This window comes from Lutra lutra, chromosome 15, assembly GCF_902655055.1.
Source record: "Lutra lutra chromosome 15, mLutLut1.2, whole genome shotgun sequence".
Classification (NCBI taxonomy): Eukaryota; Metazoa; Chordata; class Mammalia; order Carnivora; family Mustelidae; genus Lutra; species Lutra lutra.
In genome coordinates, this window is record NC_062292.1 from 30,372,122 (window position 1) to 30,386,217 (window position 14,096).

A 14,096-nucleotide genomic window follows, 5' to 3' on the forward strand; every position below is an offset into this window, starting at 1 on the left:
GGAACAGCCACTGCCACAAGGTAGGGATTTACCCATCCCGGTGCCCTGAGCTCGGCCCCACAGAGGCATTAGTGATGTGGTCCCTGCCCCAGAGAGCTCACAGCTGGGTCCCCTTCTCTCCAGCCTTGGTGGCCTCAGACTCTCAGAGAAGGGCCGTGGCCATGACAGTTAAGCGGCCCAGACATATAGCACTAATGACATCTCACCACTAAGCCCTCGGGTCTCAGTTTCCCCATCTGAAAATGAGGGGTCTGGCCAAATGAACTCGAAGGTCAATTCCAGGTTTAGAATTTCATCTCCTGGTCATATACCAAACATCAGCCTCAGGTCCCACATTGTGCTAAAATCCGGAGTCCTGAGAATGAACGAGACATTGGTGTCTACACACCACAACTTCTTTATCCATCCATCCATTGATGGACGCTTGGGTTGTCTCTGCAACTTGGCTACTGTAAATAATGCCACGACGAACACAGGGGTGCACATGTCTCCCTGACTTAGTGTTTTCACTTCCTTTGGATAGATAACCTGAATTAGAATTGCTGGACTATAGGGCATTTCTATTTTTAACTTTTGAGGTTCCACCATACTGTTTTCCAGAGTGACTGCACCAGTTTACATTCCCACGATGGGCATGAGGGATCCCTTTCCCATATATCCTCGCCGACACTTGTTATCCTGTGTCTTTTTGATGCAAGCTCTTCTAACGGGAGTCAGGTGATGTCTCCTTGTCCAGACCCCTGAATCTTAATCCCCTTCATACAGATATGTGGTAGATTGAATTATAGTGCCATTATGGTGCCAATGAATAGACTCACTATATCCACACCGTTGCCTGTAAGTCCGTAGTCCCTCCTACTCCTGCCCTGCGTTAGGGAAGGTCACATGATCAACGGTTGACCTGTGAGGTGGACCCTGGTGATTAGGTCTCACTAACCCTTCCCCTGTCTTCGGAATGTGGGTCCTGCTCTCTTCCCTGCTCCCAGGAGCTCCCCCACCCCCAGGATAGCCTTCAGACAGATGTGGTGCTGGGACTATGTGAACTGTCCATGGGACTAAGCCCCATTAAGGCCCTTTACAAACTTCTAAAACTTGGTGGGTGGATGCAGAGATCTACTCTTCTTGTGGCTTCCCAAGACAAGCCCCACGTGTCCATCCCCTCACTTGTGAAACTGGCCACCTGCCAACCGGAGAGGCCTGCCTTTCTCCTGAGGCCCTCACCGCCCTCTGCTCACACCTGGGAGGCTCCTGAGGCACTTTCAGACCAACAACCTGGCCTTGGTCATGTGACTCGCTTCAGCCAACAGGACACGGGTAGATCTGATGCAAATCGAATCTTGAAGTGTTTCCAAGCCTCCCCCAGCTTCTCTGTGACACCACAAGAAGGGCTTGGGCACATGCTGGAGGACCAGGAAGGAGCAGAACAACCCCTTTTCCCCTTAAGCCCGACCAACATGAGGGGAGCCAACCGGGTGATCCATGGACCCACCAGAAATGGAAACTGGCTTAATCCTCTATTATCATCATAATGAAGAACTCCAAAAGACAGGGCCAACCAGCCTTGGGCCAGAGGAGTCAGAGCTGCTGCAGGGTCCTCTGTGGGTCCTGCCGTGGCCTTGGGAGCAGAGGGAAGCGAGGGCAGGGCTCCTGCTCCCCTCGCCACCCGACTTTGGGCTCAGCACCTCCGTGACAGCACCCCTGTTCACACAGCACGTAAAATGTTCCATCTTCCCCTCTGACTAATAAGGACTTTGCCACAGAAAGTGACTGGAAATACATTATACATGAGACACAGTTTCTGAACTGGTTGCAAGTGTTGTTCCAGGATATTTTTACTTCTCTTCAAACAATCCCTTCAGGGGTGAACTAACCTAACAAGAAGTTAAATGGAAATAGAAAAGAGTCTTGAAGGACTCCACTGGGCCCCATCCCGACAAGCCAGCCCAGGACAGAGCCCCCTCGGCCCTCTGTGGCTTCAGGGTCTTGTATCTTCCCTTGAAACAGCCGAGCGATGTTACCGGAGCTCAGTTCCACAAGGTGCATGTTTCAGAAAACCAACAATTTCCCCAATTTGGGGATTAAAAATCTGGATTCTGATCAGACCTGTCTTCAGATTCCAGCTCCACCGACCTGGGAAGCTTGAGACCCCGGAAGTAAACGTCTCCACGCCCCAGTTTCTCGTCTATCAAGTGGGGCTCCAGTGCATTCTTTTAAAAGCAAATAGTGGTCACTCAGGAAATGTAAGCAGCTCTCAGACCCGTCACGCTTTAGAAACCCTCCAGCCAACAGAGAATTCAGATCTGGAAGATTTCTGAGTCAAGGATGGCATGTCTACGGTCACTGAGTTTGCGTGCCCCTTTTCACTGCATTACGTCTCTCAAATAAAATACACCACTCCCTCCAGAACCCCGCAGGAAGAACTGCACCAGCCACCAAAAAGGCTGGAAATCAAGTCAGTCCCTTATGGCAGGGATTACAGAAAAAGGACCATCTTCGCTCTTCTTCCAAGTAGCTAATGCATGACAAACATTGTGATCCCAAGCGACGTGGGTCTTTCTCTCGGTTCCAGTCCATTAATGCATTAAGTAGCCTCCTCTGAGGTCAAAGAAATGAGGGCAGAGTTTGAAGCCTTCCATTTATAAATGTGTAGAGTCAGCAAACAGCTGATGTCTACAGGCACAGGACACAATCACTTTTTTTAAAAAGAATCTCCCCCTTATGTAAGTAGCACATGCTTACAGCGTCAGTGAGCCATTGCCTTAATAATGCTGCATAACAAATCATTCCTAAATTCAGTGATAATCAGTCATACTTGCTCGTGCATCTAAAGGTCGACTGGGGGTCACCGGATCCAGTGGTTGTGGCTCTGAGCTCCAGGTACGCTGGGGTCTGCCTCCCAGGCTCCTTGCACCAGTGGGTTGGCCTTGGTGGTGTCAGAAGTTCAAGACAGCAGGGACACCCAGGACTCTGAAGACAGCAGCACACATGGCCAGCCCAACATGAGTGTGGGGGAGGGGACCTGCGCAATCACATGGGAAGGTCATGGGTACAGGCAGGGCTAGCTTCAGGGACGGGACCCGTGCAGACACACATGACCCCACTGACACAGGGGAGGGGGAAGAATTGGGAGCAACAGTGTGATCTTCCTACTCGCCAAATGGGCTCTGTGCTGAAAACAGGTCCTAGCCGCTCCCCACTTCCTCCAACCCCGCTGGCGGGACCTCATCGTGGTCCCAGGGGACCTGGGATTCACAGCGTTGAGGTGTACCTCACCCCATGCCACTGTCTCCGGCCCCACAGGTGTGTTTCAGGTAAGTATGAAGGGGGAGGGGCACAGGTGGTCACTAGTGGTAACACGCGTGGCCTTAAAACCACCCTGTTCTTTCCAGATTAAAACCTGGCACACCCGCCCCCTCCCACCAGCCTGATTATACCCCAGGGAACTTGACGCCCCAGCCCCCCAGCCCCATCCACTCCTCCTCCTCCTCCATGTCCCAGGGCAACTGCTCAATGGAGGGGGGGAGAATTATCCACCCCCCAGGGGTTTTTAGAACCACAAATATCAGAAACCCACAGCGTGGTTGGAGATGCGCTTGTGGAGTTTGGGGGGCAAATTGGAGATACACCTAAGTGTCAAAGCCAGAAGGGACATCCCAAATTCTGCCGCTGAGTCCCTTCCCCCTCGGGCAGGCTCAGCCAACACAAAACTGTCACAGACTGTTGTCTGACTTGGCCCGAGGAAGGTGACATTTCATGGGCCCCCGGGGACAACCAAGTCCAGGCTCTGATGAGCCCCGCTCATGAAGCCCGCTGCTTCTCACACTCCTGCCAACCTCGGTCTCCATATCAGCTCCTTCCCTCCAACCCTTTCCTGAAGCTGGAGACACAGCTGCCCCCCTCCCCTGGCAGGTCAGCCTCCTCCCCCCAGGAGCCTGTGATGAGTCCGGCTCCCAAGCTGTCCTCCACCACGACCCATGGAGCCCGCGTCCCGCTCCAGCGGGAGAGCAGCATGTGAAGTGGCTCTTGCCACGGAAAATGAATCCCACGCGTACATTGACGCGAGAATCCTACAGTTCAGACAATTACCCGGAGAACACATTTTCTGATAATTAGAGAGCTAAAAACGGATCCACTTTGAAAATCCCTTCCTTCCTCCCCAGAAAGCTGAGGAGGTGGTTTAGCAACATCAGACGCGGAGATACATCACATTCTGGGTGTTTGGGGGACAAGTTCCAAGAAATTTCTTGGAAGGTATATTTCCCAGAAGGTGGCGAGGCTAACCAGACCTGCTGGCCCTCCCCACGTCCCCGGCAAGGGCTCCAGCTGGGGAGGCCACCGGCCGTGGGCCACCTCACCTGCCTCGGCACTGGGCATGCACCCAGGGGTGTCACAGGGCACTCCCGGCAGCCACCGAGAGTCAGGTGACACGAGACGTGGGGCAGCTCAGAGGCGCACACACCTGTATCCTCTGGCTGAATCTCAGAGCAGGTGCACAGGGAGGGCTCTGTTCTCACCGCCCCCGAGTTAGAGTTGCACCGAGGGCTGGATGGATAATCAGGGGCAGGGGCAGCCTCCGGTCACAGCAGAAGCCTTCGTACCCCACCGCCTCTCCCATGGAAGGGCTCAGAGCTGGCAGGGAGCAGACGCGGGTCAGGTTACCACATAGACCCCAAGGAGGGCAGCAGGAGCGGACAGGGTAGGAGAAGCTGTCAGTTAGGGACCTGCCGGGTCAATGGCAAATGCAATAAAGAGTTACATGTGATTTTAAAAATACAAATCTGATGTAAGTAGTAAATGTAGTAAAATATAGTAAATGTACATGTTTCGGGCTCGGTTCTCAAGCAGCACAGGACACGCAATCGGGCACAGCTGTGATACCTAAGAACTTGAAGTCAGTGTTTCCTGTCCTCATGTGTCTACCATGGGCCCTCCTCCCTGATGTTTCCCGCTAACAAGGAACAGCATCTGCATTCACCAGAGTAGCAGAGGCCATGGCATGGCAGGGAAGGACCACATGAAAAGGACAAGAAACGAAAAAAGGTACTTGGAGTGTGTTTCCTGGAACAAAATGCCTCCATCTACTGTTGACAGAAACTTATGCAAACTGTATGTAAATTTGCAAATGGTAACGCTAATTCCTGCCCAGCCTCTGTTCTTTCATGGCCTCGGCTTTGACCTTGGGCTATAAGGAGGAGCCTGGCCCAGGCAGCCACTTGCCACTGTTCAGCCAGAGTCAGTGCTGAAGGGTGAGCCAGACTCATGAGATGGGTATGGATTATACCCTGCAGGAGAATCCGGGAGGCATATTCAGGACAGAAGGAGGGGAGGAATCGTGACAGACACTTAGGAGTCAGACTGGAAGCTAAAGGGGTTACTGGTGTCCAAGATATGACGGGGGAAAATAACTGACAAATTCATGAATTGCCCTTAAAACCAAATGTCATGTGTTTTCTTACATCATCCTCTACTCTGGATTGCTAATATTTTTCACATGTATTTTCGTTATCTGACCACCTCTCCCTGCTGCAACCCACCAGCTGGGGAACTCTACCGCACCAAGGGTCCAGGAAAACATGAATGGACAAGTAAGTAGCTGGGAAAATAAGTAACTGCTTCATTAAGCTCGTTCCTCCCATGAAAGGCGCCATTATGGAAGTAGAGAAAAAAATTCAACAGAGCATGGTTATTGTCCTCCATTAATGTTGGCAGAGTAGTTGTTTCTCTCCTATTCACCTAAGCCTCTGGGTTGACAGGTGGCTTCCCCATGTCCCATGTGCTTTGGACAGAGACTGGGGATGTCCTTTGGTTCCAGGCAATGGGCTCTGCTTCCTCGACCTGCCAGCAGCTGTTCCCTGCACTTTGCGGCAGAAAGCAGGCACGGGCCTGACTGCGGAGCGGCAGTTGCTCTCCCGCAGGGGCTCCCTGGTTATGTCACAGAGGCGTGCTAAAAACCAAGTGTGAGTTGCATGTGCACACGTGACCATGCGTGCACACGTGACCGTGCGTGCACACATGACCGTGCGTGCACACGTGACTGTGCATGTACATGCAGGCTTCCCAGACACACTTAGGGCCACTGTGACTGACCACCCATCCATTCACAACAACTCTCCCAATGCTTGGCTCCCCCTTCGACAACACTTCCCGTCCCAGTCGTAAAACACTCCCAGTGACACTGTCCATACAAAGCTGAGTGGGAGGCTGAAACCTCAAAGGAAACCCACCATCTAGTTTAAAACTTCCCTGAGCGCAGCGCCAGCCAGGAACAAAGGCTCCGAGGGAACCTGAGCTGGAAATGTCATCCATCATCACGCGAAAGGAAAGAACCTCTAAGTCCAACCAGAGGGCACCTGCAAATATCCAGCACTGCCTGTCACTTTGATTGATGGCCACCCTTCTAATGAGCTCCTTTTATCTCTGGAGGTTTCCAACCAACATAAGGCTCCCTTGCTCCCCCCACCCCCTCCCCTGCCATTTGCCTTTTTGGGGAGACAGCGCCGGAGCAGGCACTGAGGCTCACTTGCCCCTTCCACTGGGTGACCAGCCACGCCCATGGGACCATCCATCCCCAGGCGTGGAGCTCCCGCACTGACCTTTCTCAGGAGGAAGCAGATGCGCTCGATGTTCCTCAGACGTTCCCTCTATCGGGGTGCACAGGAAAGAAGAAGAGGGGAGGTTAGATGCTCTGCTGAAGGAACGTGAGCAGCCCCCACAGTCAGCCCCCTGGGAGAGGAGGCAGAACCCCCCTGAGGCCTGCAGGCTCCCACCCAGCAGCTCCTAACCAGAGCTTTTGCTCATAGCACTCAATAGCAAAACCAACAAACAACAACAACAACAACAACAAAAACACAAATAATCCAAATGAAAATGTGCAGAGGATCTGAACAGGTATTTTTCCAAAGAAGACATACAGCTAGCCGCAGGTACATGAAAAGGTGGTGGTCACTGACGATCAGGGAAATGCAGATCAAAACCGCAGTGAGTGGTCACTTCACGCTTGTCAGAATGGCTGTTACCCACAAGACAAGAGACAACAGGTGCCGCTGAGGATGTGGAAGACAGGGGACCCTCATGTGCTATTGCTGGGAATGGAAATTGGGGTGGCCGCTACGAAAACATTCGGGAGGTTCCTCAGAGAGTTAAAAAACAGAACTACTGTATCATCCAGCAATTCTACTTCCAGATGTCTCCCTGGAGGAGATGAGGTCACTGTCTGGAAAAGGTATCTGTACCTCTGTGTTCGTGGCAGCAACATTTATAATGGCCTGAGCGTCCCTGGATGCACGAATGGGCAAGGAAAATGTTGTGTATGTATACATAAATACACACCATAGCATACTACATTACAGTAGACTCTCACACTCACGGTACGCACACAAGAATATTACTCAGCCATAAAAAGAAGGTAATCCTGCCATTGCTAAGTGGACCCTGAGGGTTCACTCAGCGAAATAAGCCCGAAAAAGACGAGTACCCTATGATCTCGCTACTACATGGAATCTAAAAACAAAACAACAACAAAGCAAACTCACGGAAAAGGAGATCAGGTGTGTGGTTATGAGAGACAGGGAGCAGGGGAGAGAGAACTGGATGGAGAGGGTCAAAGGTACAAACTGCCAGTTAGAAGACAACAAAGACCTTGGGACGCCCTCGAGGCTGAGTCAGCCCTCCTGGGAAGACTGCCCACTTTCTCCAGAGCACAGATTAGAGTCTAAGGTAAGGGAAGTTCTCTGCCATTGAGTCTATTTTTCTAAAGTGAGGGCATTTAGAGGAAGGAATCATCCCACTAAATTAGACATCAACAGTGCCCCCAGGCTAAGAGGTTTCGAGACATAGAAGTCCATCCTCAGAGCCTGGCTCAGGGCTGAGAACAGGAGCCCTCAGCCAGGCGGGAGGTGATGGTCACGTCACACACACCACGGCATGCCTCTGCCCCCTTCCCGCAGTGACTTTCTTGTTTTCCAAAGCCCCTCTGAGCACAGCTGCGGCGTCTGCCAATGCTTCATTACAAGGCAATTTGGTGACCATGGACGTGATGCTAATGAACTTGCTCACGGATCTGAAGAAGACAGGTGGCTGGGCCACTTGAGCTTCCCTAATTGAATCATACTGTGATTCCTGTGCATCTGTTAAGCCCTGAGGAAAGAGCCCACATCAGGACAAATTAGTGTCCCCATGGCTAGGAAGACAGACCATGTCCTCTGCAACAAACCCCATGTGTGTCCACACACATGTGCACATGCAAACCCCACACACCACTGGGCATTGAGGCCGCCTACATGGAGAGTAAGGGGAAAGGTGTGAGGGGCCAGGCATGGATAGGGAATGCATTAACTCTTTCCCCACAGGCTAGTCGTCTGGTGACTCTCCTTACTTGACAGGGATACTAAAGGGTCCGCTGGTAAAGGTAGGGGAAGGGCTGAATGAGAAGCTAGGAGTAAAACAAGGCCCTCCTCCTTCCTTTCAACTCCTGGAAGGGGGTCCACCCCAACGGCCCCACAAGATTTGGAGCTCTAGAGGGTCTCCGACCCAGAGAGCCGGTGGGCCTGGGGCTCACTTGTAGAGCAACTGTTTGTAAGCTAAGTCCTAAAGCAGGGTCACCAACCGGTGTGGTAGCTTCTCCAAGCCACCTGAGACGGAGACGCAGATTCGGGGGCTCTACGGAGCCCAAAAGACCTTGCACATGAATTAATGAGGCATCCAAAGTACTTAACTTCCTGCTGGGGATAAAATCGTAAGAACCAAGAAAATAAGTCTGCTACTCTTCCATGGAGGGTTTTAACGGATTTTTTTAGAGATCTTGGAGAAGAGTCCTTTCCCAGGGAGACTTCAGTCTATCCATGGCTGGCAGGGTCCAAGCTCCTTGATTAGGTCATTACCCAGTTAGAAGTGTGGCTTTCATGATAAGAGTGAAGAGCTGAGACCCAGCCTTCGTGCTACAGCGCATTCTCCCTACTGTGAGCACAAACTGTGTGCAGGCCGAGCGCCTACTGTGTGCAGGCTTCGTTCCCGCAGTGACCTTCCCCAGAGGCATGCATGTCAGTCCTATATTCTCCACTCCGTCAGAACGACAGAACTTGCCATGGCCGGAGGGACGAGGCTCCACAAAGCCATCTCTGGTTTCGCCGATCGCCTGGGCTGAATTGGCAGGACAGAATGGAGCAGACGACACGTGTCTGTGCTAGTGTGTGCCTGGGCTCATTCAAGAAAGCCCTGGGTGTATTTGGTGAGCTCCTCTGAACCCGCCTGTCTAGGAGGAGGGAAAGCAGGCTCCCTCAGACTAAAGCAGCTCGGGACACCTGGTGGGGACCAACGGGCCAGGTGTGTGACACTGGTGCCAAACACTAAACATCCAGGAAGAAATGAGACCAGGGGAGGGGGTTACCCTACCAAGTCATCACAGGTGGGTGATGGGGAGACCGGCAGATGGAAACAAAATGGATTTTAATGCCAAGTACATGTCACGAAGCCTAAGAAGTTTTCAAGTGCATCTTAGAGATTCTTGAAACTTGCCACAAATTTCAGCTTCACACCGTCAACTTTGAAAGGCTTTGGCTCTATTTCACAGAACTAAAGAATCTGATGCCCAAGGATTATAAAATCAGGCATTAGAAAATCAAATGTTTGAAAGAGACAACATTGAGGAGGCAGGTGGCAAGAACATGGGCTCTGGGGACAGGCAGACCTCCAGTCCCTGGCCCATTCATTGGAAGTAGGGTCCTCCTCCTGTTCCTGCCAAGGCTGCTTTCCCCGTGCACTCCAGGGCACACGGGGACAGCAGCCAGATGGAATGGTCAGATCGGCGCATGCTGAGCTTGGGGCCAAGGACCAGAGAGCATCAGATTCCACAGTGGGAGGCAAGCTGACCTCAGGATCACAGAGCCTCTCGAGAGGAGCAGTGGATATGGACATGGGCCCAGGGTCTCTGTACATCCACCCACTCTGTGTGTCTCCCTCTGAGAGACCAGGCCAAGCGCAGTGGGCAGAGAGCTGCTAAGGGTCCCATACCCTGCCAGCAGGCTGGCCGACATGGAGCCTTTCTCCTTATTCAAGATGAATAACCAGAAACACCAGCACGAGGCCTTGAAGACTCGACCGTCAGAGCACAGCAGACCTTTCACACCTGGCTTCCTGGGATCAAAATATTTCACTTTGTAAGATGCTATGTTGGGACCTGGTGGACCTCAGGAATGAGAGGGGCCCCAACGGCCCTGAGTCAGGAGTGGAGGCACTTTACCCACTCCCCCCATCAGAACATCCCTCCTCCATGGACCCTGGCAACCCACCTGGACACCACCCTGCACCCCGCTGACACCCGCTACTTACTGCGTGAACGGGGTTACACTGGTCTATGGGGCTCTTAAAATCCGTCCTTAACTCATCGAAGGCAATGATCTGAAATGGAATGTGCAGAACCAAGAAGTTAGTGCAAAGGTGAATCAGTGCACCACCTCTCCCTGTAGATTTGCTTCAAAATGATATAGGAGGCAGGAAGAAGGTACCCGTGACCTAAGAATGGCCAGGAGGTGGTTGCCGTCAAAGCTGGTGATGGATACCTGGGGCTGATGGTCCTCCTGGGTTTTCTTCATATGCTTCAAACTCCCCGAAGTAGGGAAAGGTCAAGATACTGTTCAAGGGCACGCGCCTGCCATGAGGAGACAAGGAAGTCCTACAGACCTAACGCAGTCTAGCGCACACACACAACACTGTACTCTAAACCTTAAACTGACCAAGAGAGGAGCTCTTAAGTGATAACTATGTGTGGGGACAGAGGGTAGCTAATCCTACAAGGGGAACCTTTCCACAACATTCCTGTATCAAATCGATACATTGCATACTTAAACTTACACAATGTTGCAAGCTAAAGGTATTTATCTCAATGGTTGTGAAGGCCCCAAGGCTTCACAGGCTTCCCGTGCTTTACAAAGACATGGAGCAAACTCCATTACGGTGACGGCAGGTGCAGGTATGGATAAAGGCACAAGAAATTCAAACTTCAAGCTGGCGCTTTCCACTTCTCTCCTTGCATGAAGAAGCTGTTTATTTTCTATTTGTGTTTATTTTGGCAGAGATGCTGACTGGAAGTGAGACGGACAGAAGGCAAGACAGAGTTGGAGAAAAAAAAAGGCAAGAAAGCAAGGTCGATGTCAACAGAGAGAACCCGACCTCCAGCAGTCCACGGGCTGGACAATCAGCCCTGAGCAGTCCCATCTTCACAGACCGGTCACTGGATGTGGGTCCTCCGCTTCATTCTGGACTCACAGCTCGCCAGAGAGCACCGGCATGGAGGACAGGTGTCTCTCGTCTCCCAACACAGGGCTCAGAGTAAGTACTCAGTGGAGGAAACAACCTAGTTCCCAGCACAAAGCAGGTGTAATTTTAAAGCAATCACATGTCATCCTGATTTCAAAACTCCTCCAGAATTCGGGGGAAATTCTAGTATAACCTGTAGTAAGTAGATGTATTTCTGCCTTACCCCTAGTCCTTGAACAGTTAGTGACAAGAACACACCTCTCACTGAGGGGGCTCAGGCCGTTCCTGGCTCCCTCTAATTAATACTGTCTCCCTTTCTCGCACTTACATAGGACTCCCTGAAGATCCCGCCCACATCCTAAGCCTGAGTCAGCAAACTACAAAGCCAAATCCAGCCCGACACCCATTTTTGTCCAACCTGGGAGCTAAGAATGGTCTTTATGCCTGTCAAGTCGTTGAAAAAAATCAAAAGAAGAATATTTCGTGACATGTAAAAGTTATATTCAAATTTCAGTTGCCATAAATAAAGTTTCACTAAACACAGATGCATTCATTCTTTGCTACGCTGTGTGTATTTTCCCACTACAATGGGACAGTCCAGTTGTTGCAACAGACACTATATGTTCAACAAAGCCCAAAATAGTTACTTTCTTGCCCTTTGCAGAAAAAAACTTGTCAACTCATGGTCTACTCTTTTATTTTCCCTCAATAGCCTTACCATCCAAGAAGGTAGCCACATTAAGCCATTTAAATTTTAATTTTAGCTAGGTCAATTAAAAAATTCAGCTTCCACATTTTATTTGCTCAAAAACCACATCTGTTTGGTAGCTACTAAATGGTACAGACACAAAATATTTCCATCATCACAGGAAGTTCTGTTATATAACTCTGCTTTGGAGACATATAGGATAAGTCAAATCGCTGTAGCACAAGGAATCCCCTTAAGTGTTGTCGGCTATCCTGAACCTGGCAAATCTTTGTTCTTTAAGTTAACTCTCTCCAAACTTTCTATAAACTGGCACTAAGCTGTCTCATCATCCTGGTTGCCCTCTGCTGGCGTTAGGGGTTGGAAATGTCCATACTAAAATGTGACTGTCAAAAATAAGTGCCACATTCAAGATGAGGTCAGCTTAGCACCAAGAGCAAACATATCACCTCCTCTGTTCTGTAACCTATGTCTCTGTTAATGCAGCCTGATAGCATTAGCTTTTTTGTTTCTATATCACAGCCCTGGCTTCATTCTGACCTTGCACTGCCTAAAAGCCCCAGATCTTTCTCATGGGCTCATTAAACTCAGTTTAATAATTCACATTGTTCTGTATGCATATTGTTGGATTTGAAGGCCTAAGAGCAAGAACCGAACTTTATCACTCTTTATCCCTCTTCCTCCCTCTTTGGTTTGGTCCATCAGTCCAGTCTGCTGAGATATGATCTATCTCCCAAGCACAAATCCTAATGAACCTAATGTCCTCTATATGCACATCCACATTCACCCTGACACAGGTGCGAACTGATCAGAGACCAGGGCAGAGCCCGAAGTTCGCCCTTCCTTGCTCCCATGAGGTTGGCATCAGCAACCCTTCAGCCTTTTATTTATCCAATTACACAGACAATTCACCATATTTTGATCCAGAAACCTAAAGTCAGTCCCCGGATGGCTTTAGAACCCCATAACCATTGGTGTTCCACATACCAGCCCAAAGAGGCAGAGAGCCCAGGAGGAAATGAGTCAGACCCTGAGCTGTGGCTGTGACTGTCCAGTCCCATCCCGCCCCAACCCAGTGCAGGGGCTAGGAGGGGAGTCTGGAGTGAAGGTGCGTGAAGGATGGGGAGGGACCCTGGGGACTCGGAGCTGCTGAGTGCGTCTGAGAGCCAGGGCCAGGCCCGGAGGAAGGAGTGAAGAAAGGAGTAAGCTCTGAGTATGACTTCAGCCCCAGAGCTCTATGACACAGCAGGCACTCGGCAGTGTTTCCTGGGCCAGTGCTGGCACTGGGCACAAGGAGGACAGAGGCTTCAGCATCCCCGCCTCCCAGAACCACTCACAAATCCATGCATCGCTCACCTGACAACTTGTTTGTTTATTACATGCTCGCCACACCAGGGCCCTAGGCTTCAAGTGCACGCTTCTGATTGTTTTACCTTCGGCCACCCAGTGAAGTAGGTACTATTATTGTCCCTGTCTTAGAGGCCAAGAAGCTGAAACCAAAAGTAGTTACAGTCCTCGCCCAAGATCACTGCTCTGGCCCCAGGATTCACACCAAGGCCTCTCTTGACGCTGACCTCGGGGCAGTTAGCTTTACAAGGCTCTGCCTCCCAAGACACATGGAGGGGAGGAAGCGGGATCCCAAGGACATCCAGAATAAGCAACTGTGTCTGTGGAATGAAAGCAAACTTCCAGGGGCTCCTGGAGGGGCTCAGTCAGTTAAGCGTCCAACTCTTGATTTCAGCTTAGGTCCTGATCTCAGGGTCGTGAGATCGAACCCAGCATCAGGCTCCAAACTCAGTGCAAAGTCTGCAAGAGATTCTCCCTCTCCCTCTGCCCCTCCCCCCCAACTCTCTCTCTATAAGTAAATACATAGAATCTTAAAGGAAGAAAGAAGAGAAGAGAAAAGAAAGGAAAGGAAAAGAAAGCTTCCAGAACAGGTGAGAGTTAGGTCACCCTCTTCTTAGCACTCATTCATGGTCTCCCAGCCCCCACCTCCTGAGCAGGGTCTGAGCCTGGGAGACACAGGTGGTGCGGTGGGCATGGCCCTGTGCATGCTCTGTGTTTAACTTCCTAAGGAGCTGAGAAACTGCTTTCCCAAGAGGCTGTACCACCTCAGCGCACCGCCCCCCAGCAATGA

At 51.0% G+C, this 14,096-nt stretch overlaps 1 protein-coding gene across 1 annotated transcript in view; it reads right to left on the reverse strand.

Moving 5' to 3' along the window:
- Window positions 1-14,096, reverse strand: part of CNIH3 (cornichon family AMPA receptor auxiliary protein 3) — a 92,557-nt gene that overhangs the window by 33,720 nt on the left and 44,741 nt on the right. Inside the window, exons 2-3 of the mRNA XM_047705761.1 lie at window positions 10,327-10,395; window positions 6,594-6,641 (exon numbers count right to left, since the gene is read on the reverse strand). Coding sequence (XP_047561717.1) covers window positions 6,594-6,641; window positions 10,327-10,395 — 117 coding nt within the window. The remainder of the gene's footprint in view (window positions 1-6,593; window positions 6,642-10,326; window positions 10,396-14,096) is intronic.